The sequence below is a fragment of the Alligator sinensis genome, unplaced genomic scaffold, assembly GCF_000455745.1.
Source record: "Alligator sinensis unplaced genomic scaffold, ASM45574v1 scaffold1097_1, whole genome shotgun sequence".
Classification (NCBI taxonomy): Eukaryota; Metazoa; Chordata; order Crocodylia; family Alligatoridae; genus Alligator; species Alligator sinensis.
Window position 1 is genome coordinate 3199216 of NW_005841950.1, and position 16195 is coordinate 3215410.

At 47.1% G+C, this 16195-nt stretch overlaps 1 protein-coding gene and 1 non-coding gene across 2 annotated transcripts in view; one reads left to right on the plus strand and one right to left on the minus strand.

Annotated features, from left to right (window-relative positions):
• The window catches only part of CCDC33 (coiled-coil domain containing 33), a 200129-nt gene that overhangs the window by 74968 nt on the left and 108966 nt on the right, over positions 1-16195 (minus strand). The window contains exons 10-12 of the mRNA XM_025199907.1: positions 15741-15870; positions 15112-15245; positions 14715-14786 (exon numbers count right to left, since the gene is read on the minus strand). Of these exons, the coding sequence (XP_025055692.1) occupies positions 14715-14786; positions 15112-15245; positions 15741-15870 (336 nt within the window). The remainder of the gene's footprint in view (positions 1-14714; positions 14787-15111; positions 15246-15740; positions 15871-16195) is intronic.
• TRNAK-CUU lies at positions 13525-13597 on the plus strand. The gene has a single exon. It is a non-coding gene; the product is annotated as a tRNA-Lys (tRNA).

The following is a 16195-nucleotide window of genomic DNA, read 5'->3' on the forward strand; positions in this document are numbered from 1 at the left end:
CAGGCCTGATGAGGGCTAGACAACAAGAGAGGAGGGAGGGCTCCTGGGGTGACCAAGGCACAAGACAGCAAAACTTGGGAAGATTTGGGTCTAAATCATGGCTCTGATAGACTTGCACTTCACCTCTGTAGTCATCATTTCCGATTGGTACAATGAGGATAATGCTGTAACAACTGTGCTATATTATGGTGGGGTTGCAGCCCCCTAAGACTCTGAATTCAAAGCAGAGTCATTCTATATATATCTGAAACCTTCTTTCTCACCAGATCTGTCCCTGGACTTGTTCAACATCCTGCCCCCTCACTTTGATCACAGTATACTTGTGTTACTTTTTCATCCCATCAACCTTGTTGTGGATAGAGTGGTGGGAAAGGGAACCAGCTTCTATTCTGTCCGTTCCATTGTGAGACTGATAGTTTTTGACTATATGAGAGAGAAGTCTGGGCAGAAAGCAACCCTTTGGATGATTGTCACTGTATACTCAATCTAAGAGAAGGAGCAGGAGGGCTGAATTTGTGTGTGAAATGTGGCCCCCATCCCTGAAACACCTTCTCAACAAAGGAGGCTCAGGCAAGTAGGTAGGCATGGTATTGGGAGAAAACCATGGGAATTGGTGATGCAGGAATGAAGTCTAGCTTATATTCAGTGAAGGGACAGCCTCTGTACACACACAGCCCTCTTTACCTGCAATATCTAAGCACCTCACAGTCTTGAATGGATCCTCCCATTACCCCTGTGAGCTACATACCACTAACACCATTCCAGAGATGGAGAACTGAGGCACAGAAAGTTACTTGCCTGTGACTACAATGCAACAGGAAATTGAACCTAGGTCTGCAAAGTCGTAGGTTATGCCACTAACTATGGGACTATCCTCCCAGACAATGAGATAAAAGGTTTTTGAGGAGAGTGAAGGAGAAAAACCAGGATTTTTCCCTTCTTCTGTATGCTTAGGACTTCCCTCTTCAGACTGGCTGGTAGAGGGAACAACAGGTACCATAGTAGTCTCTGCAGGGAGTTCTGTGGTGGCTCGTCATGAAGGACTCATTTCATTCAACCACTCTGAAGTATCACACTGGTCCCTAATAATCAGGAATTTGTTGGGAGTGGATGAGTTCTAGTGGTGATGGCAGGGGGCTGGGACCAACACTTCTGGCTCGGTTTCACATTGGCTTTATGACTGCAGGTAAGTCACCTGACATGGTTGCACCTTAGGTTTGCCATCTGTCCAGTGCAGATAGCAATACTACCCTGAGATGCCAGGCAAGGGACGGTGTATTTCATATCAGGCAAGGGTTCTGCTATCCTTCAAAGTGGGGTGGCACAGAAGGGCAGGGAAGAGTAGCAGGATGCTGATGCCCTATCTGTGGTCTGGATCTAAAGCCTTTAGGAGCAAATGAGAAACTTCTGCTTATCTTCTGCGAGGGATGCATTAAGCCCCAAGAGCCTGGGTTTTCAAAGTGTTTCCTAGGCACTTGTTCAATAATGATCAACCACCCTTTGCCACCCATTCCCATGGGCACTCCTGGTGCAACAGCCTTTGAAACAGGATCGACATGGCTCAGACAGCTGGAGCCAGGCCAACTGCTCACTCAGCAAGCAGCACCAAGGCCTGAGTCAGATGCTAATTTGGGGCAGTAATGTGATTTTTCTTTCCTTTGTTTCCAGCTCCTCAGCTCTGCCTTCCCCTCCCTGACCAGCCTGGGTTTTATAGACTGCTATGTAATCTGATTAGCCAGGGAAGTTGGATATAATGAAATAAACTGTGGTGTCCACAGAGTCCTTGCTAGAGCCTTGGAAGAGGAGTCATGTTTAGGACAGTCTGTTTCTGTGAACGGGCTTAGGGGCACAGTTGTGATCTGCAGCATATACCCAACTAATTACAACCTCCATGCTCTCTGCCTGGCTTAACTCTCCTTTCCAAGGACTGGTTTACCTGAGGACTCTGCTCTTTATGGCCTTCAGGGACCCTGCTTGCTGCAGCAAACAGTTCCTCCCATGCCCCTGGCTCTGCAAGATCATAGGCTGAAGGGTTGCTGAGTGTGACCATAACTTATTTTGCTATCTTAGACCTTGAGGGTCAGAACAGTTTCACTGGAATAAACAGCAGCCATGGCTGCTAATGGTGTCTAAAAGCAGTGGCTTCCTCATAAGGCATCACATTCATAGCTCCTGCAGGCCAAACCCCTTGCCCATAGCAGGGGCCTCCTGTGCCTGTCCATCCCCTCTTCACCAGGACTATTTCACCTTCTTTTACTGACGGCCTCTCCTTACCAGGCCCTTCAGTCTCCTTCCTGCCGGGCGATCTGTGTGCCCTGTCTCTGCTATGAGCCAATGCGCAATCCAGAGCTGTCCACACATCTCCCTTCCCCCTGCCTTCTATCTGGGAGACAAGTCAGTCAGCCTCTGTCACCCATCTATTGGGAAGGGAGGCAGAGCTGAGATAGGAGTGTTGTTATGTTGGCGCTGATCTATAAACAATTACAGATCAGCTTGGAAGCTGTAGTGTTGCTAAACTGGTGCCACAGGCTCCCTATTGGCCCCTCATTTTCTCCCAATATTATCCCAAATCAGTGAGGCTCTGGCCAAGGACACCAAGACATTCCTGGCCATTTTGGAATTGGCTGGATGGTGGCGCTCATGTCACCATGTGCCATGCAGAAGACAAAGACCACCATGATGACTGGAAGGCTGTGGACCAGGTTGGCCACTGAGTAGCAGTGCTGGTACACAGGGGCCACATGTACCTCTGGGCATTCAATCCTGTGGCTTCCTCAGCAATTCAGACCATTGACAATGGCAGGTTCCCCTTCACCAAGACTGGTAGGCCCAAATCCTATCCAGCTGTTGTTCACATCCCTAAGGGCTTGTGCTAATGAGAGTCAAAGATATATGGATAACCCCCTTTCACCTTTGCGGTCACTCCTTTGCTGATACAGGACTGATTTCAGGGCTCAGTCCTCTGGTTGATATCAGGAGCCTTCACTAGAGGCCCAATAATATGGGAAAAGGCAGAGAGCTTTTAAATGAGGAAAGAGAGACTGTCAGGAGGGAAAGACTGAAGCAGGCAATTCTTTGCTCCAATAATCTTGTCCCAAAGAGGCATCATTGCCCGTGTGCTCTTTATTGGGCGTGCACCTTGCAGATGGTCTCCTCATTTAGCTCGGCCCAAGTCATCAGGTGCCTTTAACTCTCCAAATTGCCATCCGTGATGGGAAGTGGCGAAATGGCCCTTGCTCCATCCTGTTCCGTGACTGCGGCCGGCATTGCCTTGTTAGCGCCGTAATGAGGAGCCGTCTCCGAAGGCAACAAAGCGAGGCACGTCTGCAGCCTTTGGCCTGAGTGCCTTTTCTTCCTCTATTCCCTGAAGCTGTCGCTGCCGGCAGGGGAGGAGGGGGACGACATACAGAACAAGGAACTTTCCAAGCTGCTCTGAAGGCACCCTTGCGACCGTACCAATGGCTGCCTCATTAACGCCATCAGATGCTGTCCTCTGCGCTGGTGCATTTCATTAAGCTGAGGGCCTTGACCTCCTCTGGCATCAAAGAAAGGAGGCAGTGTACTGCCAAGTGGAAATGCCTCCCCAACCCCAATCCCTCCACCCACCCTCCCCGGGGGAGGGGATCATGCAAAATGCAACAGTTTATCATGTTCCTTTGCAATTACAAGGGCCCAGCATACAGCTGCTATCCACTGTGCTGAAATTACCATGAATCCCATCTCTTTGCCTGCCATCTTCACTGGACGGAGATAAAGAGCGTTTGCTAGCAGAAGTGCACATGTTCTTAATTCAATTAGGTCTTCCCTGAATGCTCCCCAGGGAATCGCAGGCGGAAGCTGACAAATTCTCTTTAACAAAGACATTCATTTTTCCCCCCCTTCTTTCTCTCTGTCTCTTTGCTCTGCTCTATCCCACTCATTAGCCATCTAACAAAGCGAGTCCAGCCAAATTTGTTCCCATTCAGCAGCAATTCTATCGCTCTTATGTAATTTCCACTGCGATAACTGCATTGGTGTGTTTGCTGTGGGGGGGGGGGGGGGGGGGTCTAGCACAGCAGCACTGGGATTATGGCAGGTGGAAATCTGAGAGAAGAATGAGGGAGCCCCTGAATCTGTCCCATTCATTCACCAGCTTTTCATTTCCTTTGACAATATTTACTCAGTTAATCTCCCTCACTCTGAACACAGATGGATAAAAAAAAACCCAAGTCAAGCACTGATACTACAGATAGACAGACGTCGGTTTTCATTCTCAGAGCAGTCCAGGGGAGGTGGGCATGTATCTGTCATTACAATCAAGGAGTGAAAACCTTAGATTTGTCAAGGGCAAGGGGAGTTTTGCTGCTGACTTCATTGAGGTCTGGATTTCACTCAGCATAAATCCTCTCCACTTGTTTGATTAAACTACCCAGAGAGACTTCTTGGCCTAGAGAAACAAATACAAACTGAAAAAAGATGTTACCCTTCCCATAAGAGGCTTTTCTTTGCCAGATTTTGTATCTTCTGATTAATTAATACTGTCACCCTCCAGCACAGCATTTTGATGCTTGTCACTCAAAAGGAGTTATAGAAGGTGGCTGTTAAATTTGGCTTTGAGATGAAGATATGCATATATCTGATCAGCCCAGAGCCCTTGATATTTGAAAAATCGTGAGACTTGGTTAAAAGGTGTTTACTTGGTAGGGCAGGATAAAAACAATGGCGAGATTTTTTTCCCTGCCAATTTCTAATTCAAGGAAGGTTCATTTCTTGGATTGTTTTGGAGTAAATCTTCAGCTAGCATAAACTGTCACAGCACAATGGCTCAGTGACAGTTTACATCAGTAGAAGATCTGCCTTTCTGTTTTTTTAAATGGCATAAATTAAGGATATCCAGGCAATGAGGCATCCAGCCTGTTGACTTTAATTATCCTGGAAAAAGAAAATAATATTTCTTCCTCCCCCCTGCTTTTAGTTGTATCACTGTAGAATGGCAAGATCACTATTATTTACTCACTGCAGTACGGTAGCACTACTGAATAAATACTACAGCCCCCACAACTGAGATCACAGCCTTCCTAGGTGGGTTAATATGAGACACGCAGTAAGAAAGGATGAACTTGTACTCTAAATAGACAGACTGACAAAAGGCGGGGAAAATGGAATCAACATTATGTAGGCCTGTTTGGAGAACTGCAAAAAGACAGACGTTGTGTCAGAAATGTTCAGTGTTTGTCTAATTCTTGTCCCATTCAAGTCAGTGATAAAACTCCCACTTTTATGCACAGGAATAGCAGTGGGCCAACAGCGAGTGCTTTGAAAAATATCATCTTAAGTGAGTTACCCCAGGTCACAGAGAGAGTCTGTGTCAGAGGCAGGAAATGATTCAACTGAATACATTCAGCATAAGACCACCGTCTTGCATCCAGACAGTCATTTCAAAATAAAATGCAAATAGGGTGCTGGATTAGTGAATAAATTCATTACAAAGCAAACAAAATGCTTTGTCTATGCTCATTGGCATATTTTCCTTAATAAGATGTATCACAACAGTAAGGATATTAATATTTTCAATGTGCTTTTCTTTTCCAAAAGCCATGTGGGTCATTTCTTAAGGGTGTCAGGAACTGAACTAATGCTGGTTCAATCAATCCTGATCCAAAGCACTGTACTGTGCAAATAGGGTTGAACAGGATCCAGCTTCAGTGCTTAAATATCTAAGCACCACTTACTGGTATATCTAATAAATGGAATACCACTTACTGGTATATACCTAATAAATGGAATGGATCTGGCTTTCAGCCTCTTAGTTCCTTGTCCCTAAAATGGGAATAGTATCAGGAGGATTGTGTGGATAAATGCATTCATATTTGAGAGCTACTCCAAAGCAACATTAGCAGGGCTCATATAAGTCATGAATAAGTCACTCAGAATGAGTAAGTCACTCAGAGACTGTACTGGGGTTAAGGTGACTGAGAAAATTTCTGACAGGACAGTTTCCCAACAGAAAATGCTGATTTAACTATATTAAAAGATGTTTTCGGAACATTTGAATTTAATTGAATTTTTCCATGAGAAATTACCAAGTCTTGTTTTGATAAGGTCAAAGTGTATCATTTTTGACAGTGCCTTTTTGATCATTGAACTGAACTAAATGTAAAGAAACATTCAAAGATCTCTCTTTTTTTTTGCCCTGATTTAGGAAGAAATCAAACATCAGACTTTCCTGCAGGACTGAAATGTTGTTTCCTGAGCACCTGAAATACTTAGAAAACCCTGGTACTTTGTGGAAATGAGGCAAGAGTCTTCTTTTTTGAACACAATCACCTCTTGAAATTACTATTCCTGTATTCAAACCCTGAGCTGGGCTAGTCTGCCACCATGATGTACACATATTCAAGCAATATATAAAGGCGGTTATATCTTGGCCTGTTGTAAGACAGCATAGAAGCGCTGAAGTCAGTAGAGCTACACTAATTTATGCCAGCAGAATGCCAGACCCCCGGTATTTTGTCGAATGCAGATGTTCCTGATTGAACAAGCTTGCTGAGCCGTAAATGTATAGCTTTCCACATAAAACTGTTCTGAAGAGGCAAGACATAAAGAGGAAGATTTGCTTGGTGAATCTCTTCTCTCCTGCCATTTGGCTTGAGAGAGTCATTAAATGGTGGCTAGATGCTATTAGTTCAGAGTGGGGAAGGGGAGAGAGACAGTGCTGAGGAGTGGAAGGGAGGGACTCATGAAACTAGCTGTCTGACCCCACCATCAGGTCTTTTAAGGGGGCAAATAAAAGATGTTCCATTTCTTACAATAGCCCAAGCTTGTATTTTGGTGTGTGTGTCAGTCTGAAGGGAGCTATGCAACTTCACAGTTTCATAGATGTTAGGGGCTGGAAGGGACCTTACAGATCACCCGGTCCAACCCCCCTGAACTTCTCTGTTATAAGAGGGTCTGAAGATGAACTTATTAGTGTTACTTTGTCCCAGCTCATGTCACAGAGATAAGGAAGTGAGAGAACCAATACTCAAGCCTTAACTTCATCATCTGCTAGCTGCAGCTCTGGGTAATTAGCTCAGTGCAGTTACACCAGCAGTAAAGAGCAGTCAGGATCTGCTCTACTATAGACAGGACTTAGGTGACTGGCACACCAAGGAGGAAAAGCATCTTCCCCAGTGCCAGGGCAGGAGGGTGGTGCACAGGGAAATGGTCAGACGGTCTCTGAGTGAAGTGGTTCATGACTTATATGAGCCCTGCTAATGTTGCTTTGGAGTAGCTCTCAAATATGAATGCATTTATCCACACAATCCTCCTGATACTATTCCCATTTTAGGGACAAGGAACTAAGAGGCTGAAAGCCAGATCCTATTCCATTTATTAGGTATATACCAGTAAGTGGTGCTTAGATATTTAAGCACTGAAGCTGGATCCTGTTCAACCCTATTTGAGTCCCTGAAAAGCCAATAAGACAAACACTGAGTGGGTCCTTCTCCTCTTCTCTGCTTAGCATCGCATTTAGATGCCTCACAAGATCAGAGTAGGCAAGAAGGCCTGGAAAGGACCTCACGAGGTCATCTAGTCCAACCCTCTGCTAGAGGCAGGATCATCCCTCACCAAACCATCCCAGCCAAGGGTTTGTCCAACCAGCTCTTGAAAATTGCCAGGGATGGAGATTCCACAACTTCTCTGTGTAGCCTGTTCCAATGCCTGACCACCTTCCTCACAGTCAGAAAAGTCTTCCTAATCTCAATCCTACATTTTGTCAGATGCAATTTGAGGCCATTGCTCCTGGTCCTGTCCCCTACAGCTGCAGATAAAAGCCCATCTCCATCCTCCCTTTAGGTATTGCAGACTGCTATCAAATCCCCCACCCGTCTTCTCCTGTCCAAACTGAATAACCCTAATTCTTCCAGCCATTCCTCCTAAATCATGCTCCCCAGGCCTCTAGCTATTTTTGTCATTCTCCACTAGCCTCTTTCCCATCTGCCCACAGCCTTCTTGAGGTGTGGGGCCCAAAACTGGACACAGTACTCCAGGTGAGGCCTCGCCAGTGCTGAACAAAGCATAAGAAGGCAGAATAGGAGTTATTCCAAAGTGACATGCCTGAAGTCAGGTGGAAAATCTGTGTACAGCAGGAAACCGAATCCCAGTCCTTTAAGTCCCGTGCTAAGCACTGGTCCATTGGTTGCAGGAAGAAACTTGTGAAACTTGTCTATAAACTTATGGGAAAAGTGAGTGTGATTTGTTATGAAAGGTTGGGCAGGGGCTTCGCTGTTATGAGAGGAAGGATCCCTGGAGAAGGGGAAGTTACTTGGTGCCATTATTTGTTGTTAATTTGGATGAGTTACTCTAATGCACTGTTTTTGTCTCCTGAGGGGATGGGGAGACACTGAATACTAGGAAGTACTGGCCCTGAATTCCAGTAGAGGAATGACCTCTTGTCATCAAGTGTCTCTTTGTGGCAGCTGTACTCTGAGAGGCAAGCTGATAGCCAGAAGGGGCTAGATCTGAGAAGCAAAATCAGGGAAGAATCAAAGAGGTTTCCTAACTGAGTCAGAAGATGAACAGAAGCTCATTCTCTATTACTGCACACATGACTCAGCCTTGGTGTCATGCACACTGGCTGGGACATCAGCCCCAACAAGGAAGGCAAGAGAAGGATCCATGCAAAAAAAGACTGTGCACACTAGTGCGATTTCAGTGCGCTAGTGCTTGTGGCTCAGGGAAGTCCACCCAGCTGAGTGCTAGCATATGTGGGCAGGCAAGCTTCTTTGGGTAGATGTGATATCTTTTATTAGACCAACTGAGTAGTTAGAAAAAAGGTCTTTGCAAGTTTTCAAGCACAAGTACCCACCTTCAGGTATAGGGAGTCTCTATTGTTCTAAGATCTGCAGGGAATAAAAGAAGCTAAAAGTGTGACAGGATGTCAGGGAGGATGTAAATAGGTGGAAATTAGGCAAACAAAGAGTAGAGAAGGGAAGGGGGAGAGAAATGAGGGGGAAATCATGGCAAAGGTAAGTAAGGAAGGAGATGGAGTGCTATGGAAGGCTGGGGAGATAGTAAGAGGAGTGGAACTGGAGTCTGAGGATCATGCCTATACTGGTGATGGCTCCAAAAAGTAAGGCCTTGTCAACACAGAAAAGTTGCACTAGTTGAATTGAAATGGATTTAGAAGTGGTTACAGTTAAACCATGTTTGTGTGCTTTTGTTTTAGTTTAGGAGAGGCTTGTTTCAGGTTAGCTTAATCCAGGAGTGCTCAATGCCCCATGCCGTTCATCTGGCCTGTGGGACCAAAGGGTAGAACACCCCTGACTTAAGCTAAACTGGAAAAAAAAACCTCAGACTGGTATTGGAGTGTCCATACACCGGTTTGCACTGGTTTAGATATACTGGTATATTAGAACAGATTGGTAGATTAGAGACAGGGGCAACTTTCTCTGTGGAGAAGGTCTCAGTGTGGAACTGGTGGCTGGGGGTGAACAGCAGGGCCACAACATGTAACCCTGGCCTCTCAGCAGTTCCATTACTTACAGCTGTGCTTGCTCTGCCTGATTTTTTGTAAAGAAGCAAGGAGCGAAAGGAAGAGTAAAGTAGGAAGGCAGAGGCAGAGAGTAGGGAGGGATGGGCTTTTCCTGAGGTTAACTTACTAAGAGTTTGAGAGAAAATGTTCAAATCTGACCATGGGGTTTCATTCACCTCTAGCAGTAAAGGCTCAGGGATGGGCAGATGGCTCTTCTCTATCCAGTGGGTTATATACTGCTTCCCATTCCATGCATGTCTAAATGGTATCCCAATCAATGGCCATAGCAAAGTCACTTGTAAAGTTCACGTCGCCTATGGTGCTACTTTCTTTTGCCAGTCAAAACTCTGCTTCCTGCTTGGGTTGGGGAATAAATGTTTATAACACACACCTATCATCACAGCAGTTGAGTTTCTTTTGAAAGATAACACCCCACACCAAAGTCATTCCTGATGGGGCTCTACAGGGCCTAATGCCCCCTGACAGAACCATATAACATGACACAATAAATTCTTGCCTATCGCTGTCAGTCATCTCACTATATGTTATTTCCTTTCCCTGGCTCCCACCTTGCAAGGGAGCTGATAGCACTTAAGCACTTTTAAAAGGGAGGTAGGGCTTTATAGGATCGGGCCCTATACCTGGTAAGTCTGAAACCACAGGCAGCAGAAGGCCGGAGCTAACGGGCCTTAGGCCTGCCCAAACTTTTCGCGGTGGCTGGTGACAGCAGCAGCATCATGGTGCCACCGTCCCACAGCACTTGATGCCACTCGGCATGCAGCTACTCCTCTGCTGCTGTGTATAGCACCAGTGCGTGCTGGCCTATGGGAGGGAAGGGCGGGGGTCAGGTGGGGCTCAGCGCCCCCCCCAAAATTTCCCCCCACTGCTTATGTGAAAACCCAGGCCCATCAGGTTCTGATCAGCTCCTGGGAGGCACATCCCTGCTCTGTGTGTGTGTGGGGGGGGGGGGTGAAGGAAAGAGAGCTGAAAGGATGATCATGGCCTAACTGATCAGTGCAATCAGCCTTTCCATCCTAGGACAGCAAAGAGATAGGCCACAATACCACACTGAGCTCCCAGTGCCAGAGAAATGCAAATCGGCTGATGTCTGCTATTGTCTCCAGCATGTCAGCACTGAGAGAAGCAGGCTCTCGCTGGAGACAGCTGCCTGTGCAGCTAGATGGGGAATCTTGAGTGCTAACACAGTTGCCTTTCAGCTTCAGTGGGCTTGGTTCTGTTATACCATTAAGGGAATCAGAGAGAGACGGCCTGAGTTTCCTCGTCCCTCTGGGACATCTGTCAACATGAGGAAGCCACCAGGCAGACTGGCACAGTATAGCACGAGAGAAACACACGTGAGCTGCCATAGCAGAGTCTGCTGGGAAAGGAAGGCAGCAGTGTCATGCTGAAATAGCAAGGGATGAGGCGCAGGTCAGAATGAGAGTGCGTTGGCACAGCTCAGGACAGGGACGGACTGGCAGGACTGGGTTTGGACACAGGGGAAGGGTTTTGGATTAGAATAGCGGGGGGATTGCAGGTTGGAACTGAAGCCTAGCTGTGTGGGGACCCAGATGTGCAGGGGGAGCTGTAGGTCAGAACAGGAGCTCCTCAGAAGAGCTGGGCTGGACAGGAATGGACTAGTGGACTAGCAGGCAGGGCTGCAGGACTGGACTGAGTTTTATGGGGAACACGAAACCGGAAACCGGGCAGAGTAGCTCGGTGCCTGTTCCCTGTCAACGCTCAGCGCCTCACTTGTAGCAGCACTATTATTATCATTTTTCCATTCCATTTAACTCTTTGGCTGCTGGCACCCTCTGCTCCCCCAACCAAGTTGGCAGCTCAGGTGCATGCTCACAGCTTCCGAAGGGTTAACAGAGAAAAGAAATCAAAGATGAGATTGCCTGAACCTGCCAAGAGGTTCCAACATCTCCCCACCCTCCTCCCTTCCCCTTCCTTTATGCTGAGAGCAAAAAATTCATGCATTTGCAATGTTGCATGGCTCTTGCTGCTTTAAGCCTTTAAAAGAAGAAGCACGGGGGTGGGGGAGGCCCTAATCCCAGAACCAGGTCTAACTCTAGTGTTTTTTGTTTACTCCTTTGCTTCTTCCATGTGCTACCAAGAAGGGGAGAAATTGGGAGAGGAAAGGGCAGGGGGAGGGAGGAGGAAAGGGAAAAAAAAATTACAGCTCCCAGATCAAAACAATAATCAGCTAAATGAATTCCACAGCATTTTCCCGCATGACTGGGAGTGATAATTTAGTGCGGCAGCCAGCTGGAAGGAAAGGGATTAATTCTGCACTTAGTGACACCCCTGTGAATAATTCATCACACGCAGACCCCTCTTTGCTGACCCCCTGGGCAACTGCTCCAAAGTCCCACACCAGCCAGCCATCACCCCATGGTGCAATTACTCCAAAGTACCACACCAGCCAGCCATCACCCCATGGTGCAACTCCCCAGGGAAAGCTTGCAATGAAATAAAAGGAATAGCATTAAGTTCTGTCCCAAATTACTTTATGGATATTATTGGGTGGGGGGCAGAGGGGGGCTGGTGCAGAATTTCAGTGCCATCATTGGAGCAAATGGGCTAGTGGGTATGTACATTAGCACGTTCTAGAGACTGAAATCCAAACTGTCCAGCTGCATGTCATAGGCCCTGTGGTGCAAAGAACTAGTGGCGAGTCTCCTTTAGGAGCAAGAGGATCAGATTTCCATCCTTGGTGTTGTGAAGCTCTTAATGTCCGCAAGTGACAATCAAAAAGTTTGCCACAACAGTTAACTTTTATAAAATAAAAAAATCCCTAAATGGTGCATACATTTATAAACGCTGTGCCATTGAAATACACCTGCCTCGGGTGTGGCAGCTACATAGCACAAAGCATGTTTCCACAAATGCACGAGGAAGGCAAATATTGTCTCAGGCCAGCTGCTTTCCCCTGCTCTTCTAAGGCCTGCCACAAGTTCTTTACTATCCATATAGCATCATGTAAAAGACTCCCACTCTGATAAAGGGATGGGATTCAGCTGGTCCATCACAGAGGCATGGGAAGATGAGGGTGCTGTGCTGGGTGCACCTGATATTTTAGAGGCAATAGTTCCTGCAAACGTCTTTCCAAGATTACTAAAACAAAGTCCTGCTATTTAAGGATCTTGGGCTCAATGAAGACAGTCTCTGCTCCTGGAGGGTAAAAGGACTCTGGCCCCTGATTGCTACTTCTTCCCTGTGATTTTACCTGGGGTGCAGAGCGGTGTACCCCAAAGCCAGGAAGCCCCAGGCTATGTTTGTAGGGACAGGGTGCAAAGTGGTCTGGCAGGGAGGTCCTGAGGACAGTCTTGGCCCTATTGAATGAATCTCCAGCCCTGTGAACAAGGTCACAGGTGAGGTTAACCTGCAGGCCTTAGTGGATATCTTGCCCACCATCAGAAATAATGACCATACAATATGAGGACACTGCTAGTTGCAAAAGCAGCCCAGGAAGAGCAGTGGATGCTGTGGAGCTGGACTAGCAGGCAGCAGAGAGTTGGGGTCTGGGAGAAGGCCAGGACTGAAATTGAGAGGTATTGCAAGTGGCAACTAGTGCTAGTGCAAGGCCCCAGAACAAGCAGAACAAGTCTCAAGGGTCTCAAATGAGGTGCCCTGGCAAAACTCTGATGTTGATAGACCGGCGCAGCAGGGATTGAATCACACAAGTCATCTGTGCCTCTGTTTCCCTACCTGTAAAATGGGAATGGTAACACCAGCTGCAGTAGTAGGGAGAATGGGAATAATCCCATCAGTAAGGGGAAGGTGCTTGGGTACAGTAGGGTTGGACCATGGATGGCATTCAAGGCAGATGCCAGGTCAATTGGCAGAATTATGCACGTATGTGCATGTGAAGCTTGCTTGCAATGAGCATTGTCAACCCTTTGCTTTTATCAGTACAAACCATACGCACAAAGCTTCAGGAAACAGCAAAGCAAATCTGGGCAGGAGCCGTGCAGCTTTGCAAGATTGGAATGTGTTGGTGGAAACTACAGGGGTTTAAATAAGCCCAGCTAGCTCAGTTGGTAGAGCATGAGACTCTTAATCTCAAGGTCATGGGTTCAAGCCCCATGTTGGGCATTAGCTTTCTCATTTCAGTTGTGGCAGATGACAGAATAAGGAGCAGCCATAGGTTGGATATTAGGAAGGACTCTCTCTGAGAACAGGTTACCCAGAAAGGTGGTGGAAGTTCCTTCCTTGGAGGTCTTTCAAGACCTAACTAAACAAAGCTTTGGCTTGAAAACACCAGAACAGCAAGTATTGTGGATATGCAAGAAGCTATTCCCCCTGCATATCAGAGCCCTCGTCACCTGGCAGAGTGGGGCTACTTGTGGCAGTTCCCCTGCATGCAGCTAACTGGAAAGGAGGAGATGGGGCTTCAAGGTTCAGTTGCTTTGCTGAGTGTAGCCTATTCACCTGAGTTGAAAGCATCTTTGCCAGACACCTGCAGAAGTCACATGGCCTGCATTGGGTACACACAAGACATGCAGTGGGAATGTGTGCATGTTGGTGTGATTTGTCCATGGTGGGCTGCACAGCAGCAGTTAAAAAAAATGCTCTCCAAAGGCTGATGCATGGGATTTAGGTTACTCTGTTGCCCCACCTTTCCCCTTCTACCCCATCCATCTTCTTAACCCCAGCAGCTCTGACCTCCCCATCTACATGGTCCTACCCTGTCTCCCCTTACATGCTCTGGGAGACAAACCAAAGGCAGAGAAGGGCTCATACATTTTGAGGCTGTTCTGGCTGTAACTTGCTTTCAGGACAGCAGCAACCCAGACTTCTGCAGCTTGTTTTCCATCATGCTGTTCAATGCCAGCTTCATTGGCACAGACCCCGTATGATTGCTCTGCTCTCCTCCTCCCCAATTTCTGCTAAGGGAATGGGGCAGCTTTGTCCGAAGTTGGGGGACAGGGCAATATCTGGGAGTACAAGTCAAGAAGGGAGTGAATTGTAATACAGCTCAGCAAGAAGAGTAAACCCTGGCCATGGGCAGTTGGAGTCAGACCCAACATGCTCTTCAATCCAGAGGACACAGTGTTGAGCTTTGGATCTCATCCCTAACCATAACAACCCCCTTTCTCCTTAGGGAAGGCCCCTGTAGAGATAAAGGGCAAACTCCCTCCCTCAGTTATGCTCATGAAGCCCCACTCTCCTTGTCTCTGCATTTGCTTTGTTCCTTCCCTATCTGTCTCACCTCTGAGCCAACCAGCTGCAAACTGATTTGAATGGTCGGGATACCACCAGATGTGGTCTTCAGGTTGGTGTCCTGGGGGAAAAAAACACAAAGAATAAGGCCAACAAAATCCATCCTAGGGCATCAGCTTATCCAAGCCAGTGGGTTGACAGAACTCAGAAAGCCCCTTAGCTTGATGTTTCTCCTGACTGTGATCATTTTATACATACACCTCCTCCCTTCTGCCTCCTGGCTCCCTTGTGCATGAGATCTCCTTCTGGTTGGCCCTGTTCTCTCTGGGGCCTCTCATCCACACAGGCCAAAGCCAGACAGTCAAACAGAAAACTGGGTGTTATCTGATTTATCCCTATGCAAACACTTCTTTCTAACAGGGTGCCAGGGCATTGGTCTCATTTACCTGGACGAGAAGGTTTTCCACTTGAATCCCACTCCGGTTGCTCTCAGCCACAAGCTTCCGATACACACGGTTGGTCAGGGGCAATACGGAGTAACCCAAAGGCTGTGACACGTTCTCAGGATCTGTTTCTGACACTGGGAAAAGCAATCACATTAAGCATACTTAAAAACAGAAGAGATGAGGGTTTTCTGCTATCCCCTGCCAAGGAACTGGCAATGCTACTGCCCAGGGACTCTATTCCCTGAGCCTACCAAAATGGTGGCATTATGATGCAAAGATCATGCCCAACCAGCAGCACAATGGCCCAGAGACTCTACCCAATGCATGATGATAGTTCTGAAATCGAACTTAATGCCTTTCAAACAGTCTTCTGCTGACATGAATCAGGCACTGGCAGAGGTGACCAAGTGCATACTATTAATAGGTAGCATGAAGACCTTAAGGACATTTCAGATAGGAGCAAAACCAGACACCCAGGATTCCCAAACAACAGCCATCTTCAGACAGGCAGCCTTCTTTCAGACTCCCAGCTTAAGCTTCAGTTTCTGAACTTGCCAAGTCTAGACCTGTCTGTACCCCTCGCTCCAGTGGAAGGGATCCGTGTCTCTGGTTGAATTCCAAAGACTCACTTGGTTTGTGGGGATAGTACTCGATCACCAGGGCAGTATCATCTGAGAAGATGGTGGCCCCATCCCTGCCTTGGAAGAGAAAAGAGGTGTTCCAGCTTGGTTTCTCTGTGGGATTAGATGGATGGGTGACCTTTGGTAGAGGAAAAGAAGAAGATAACATCAAAATGCATATACAGAGAAGCTCTTAATCTAGGAGCACTATGGAAATGTAATGAACCCCGTTTGAAAAAGCAGAGTCACTACATCCTAATCCTCTGAGTGAAAGAAAGGGTATCAGTGAAGCCCATGTGGATGCTCAGGAAAAACTCAGTCTTGAGGTCTCCCTACTTCCAGACCTCCAGGCCTCCCTTCTTGGAGGGTCCAGCCACCTCTTTTCCTGAAACAGGTCCCTATTTTTCTGGGGTGAAGGAAAGGAGGACTCTGATGGCTTGTGCCCTGCTCATCAGCTCTCCTAC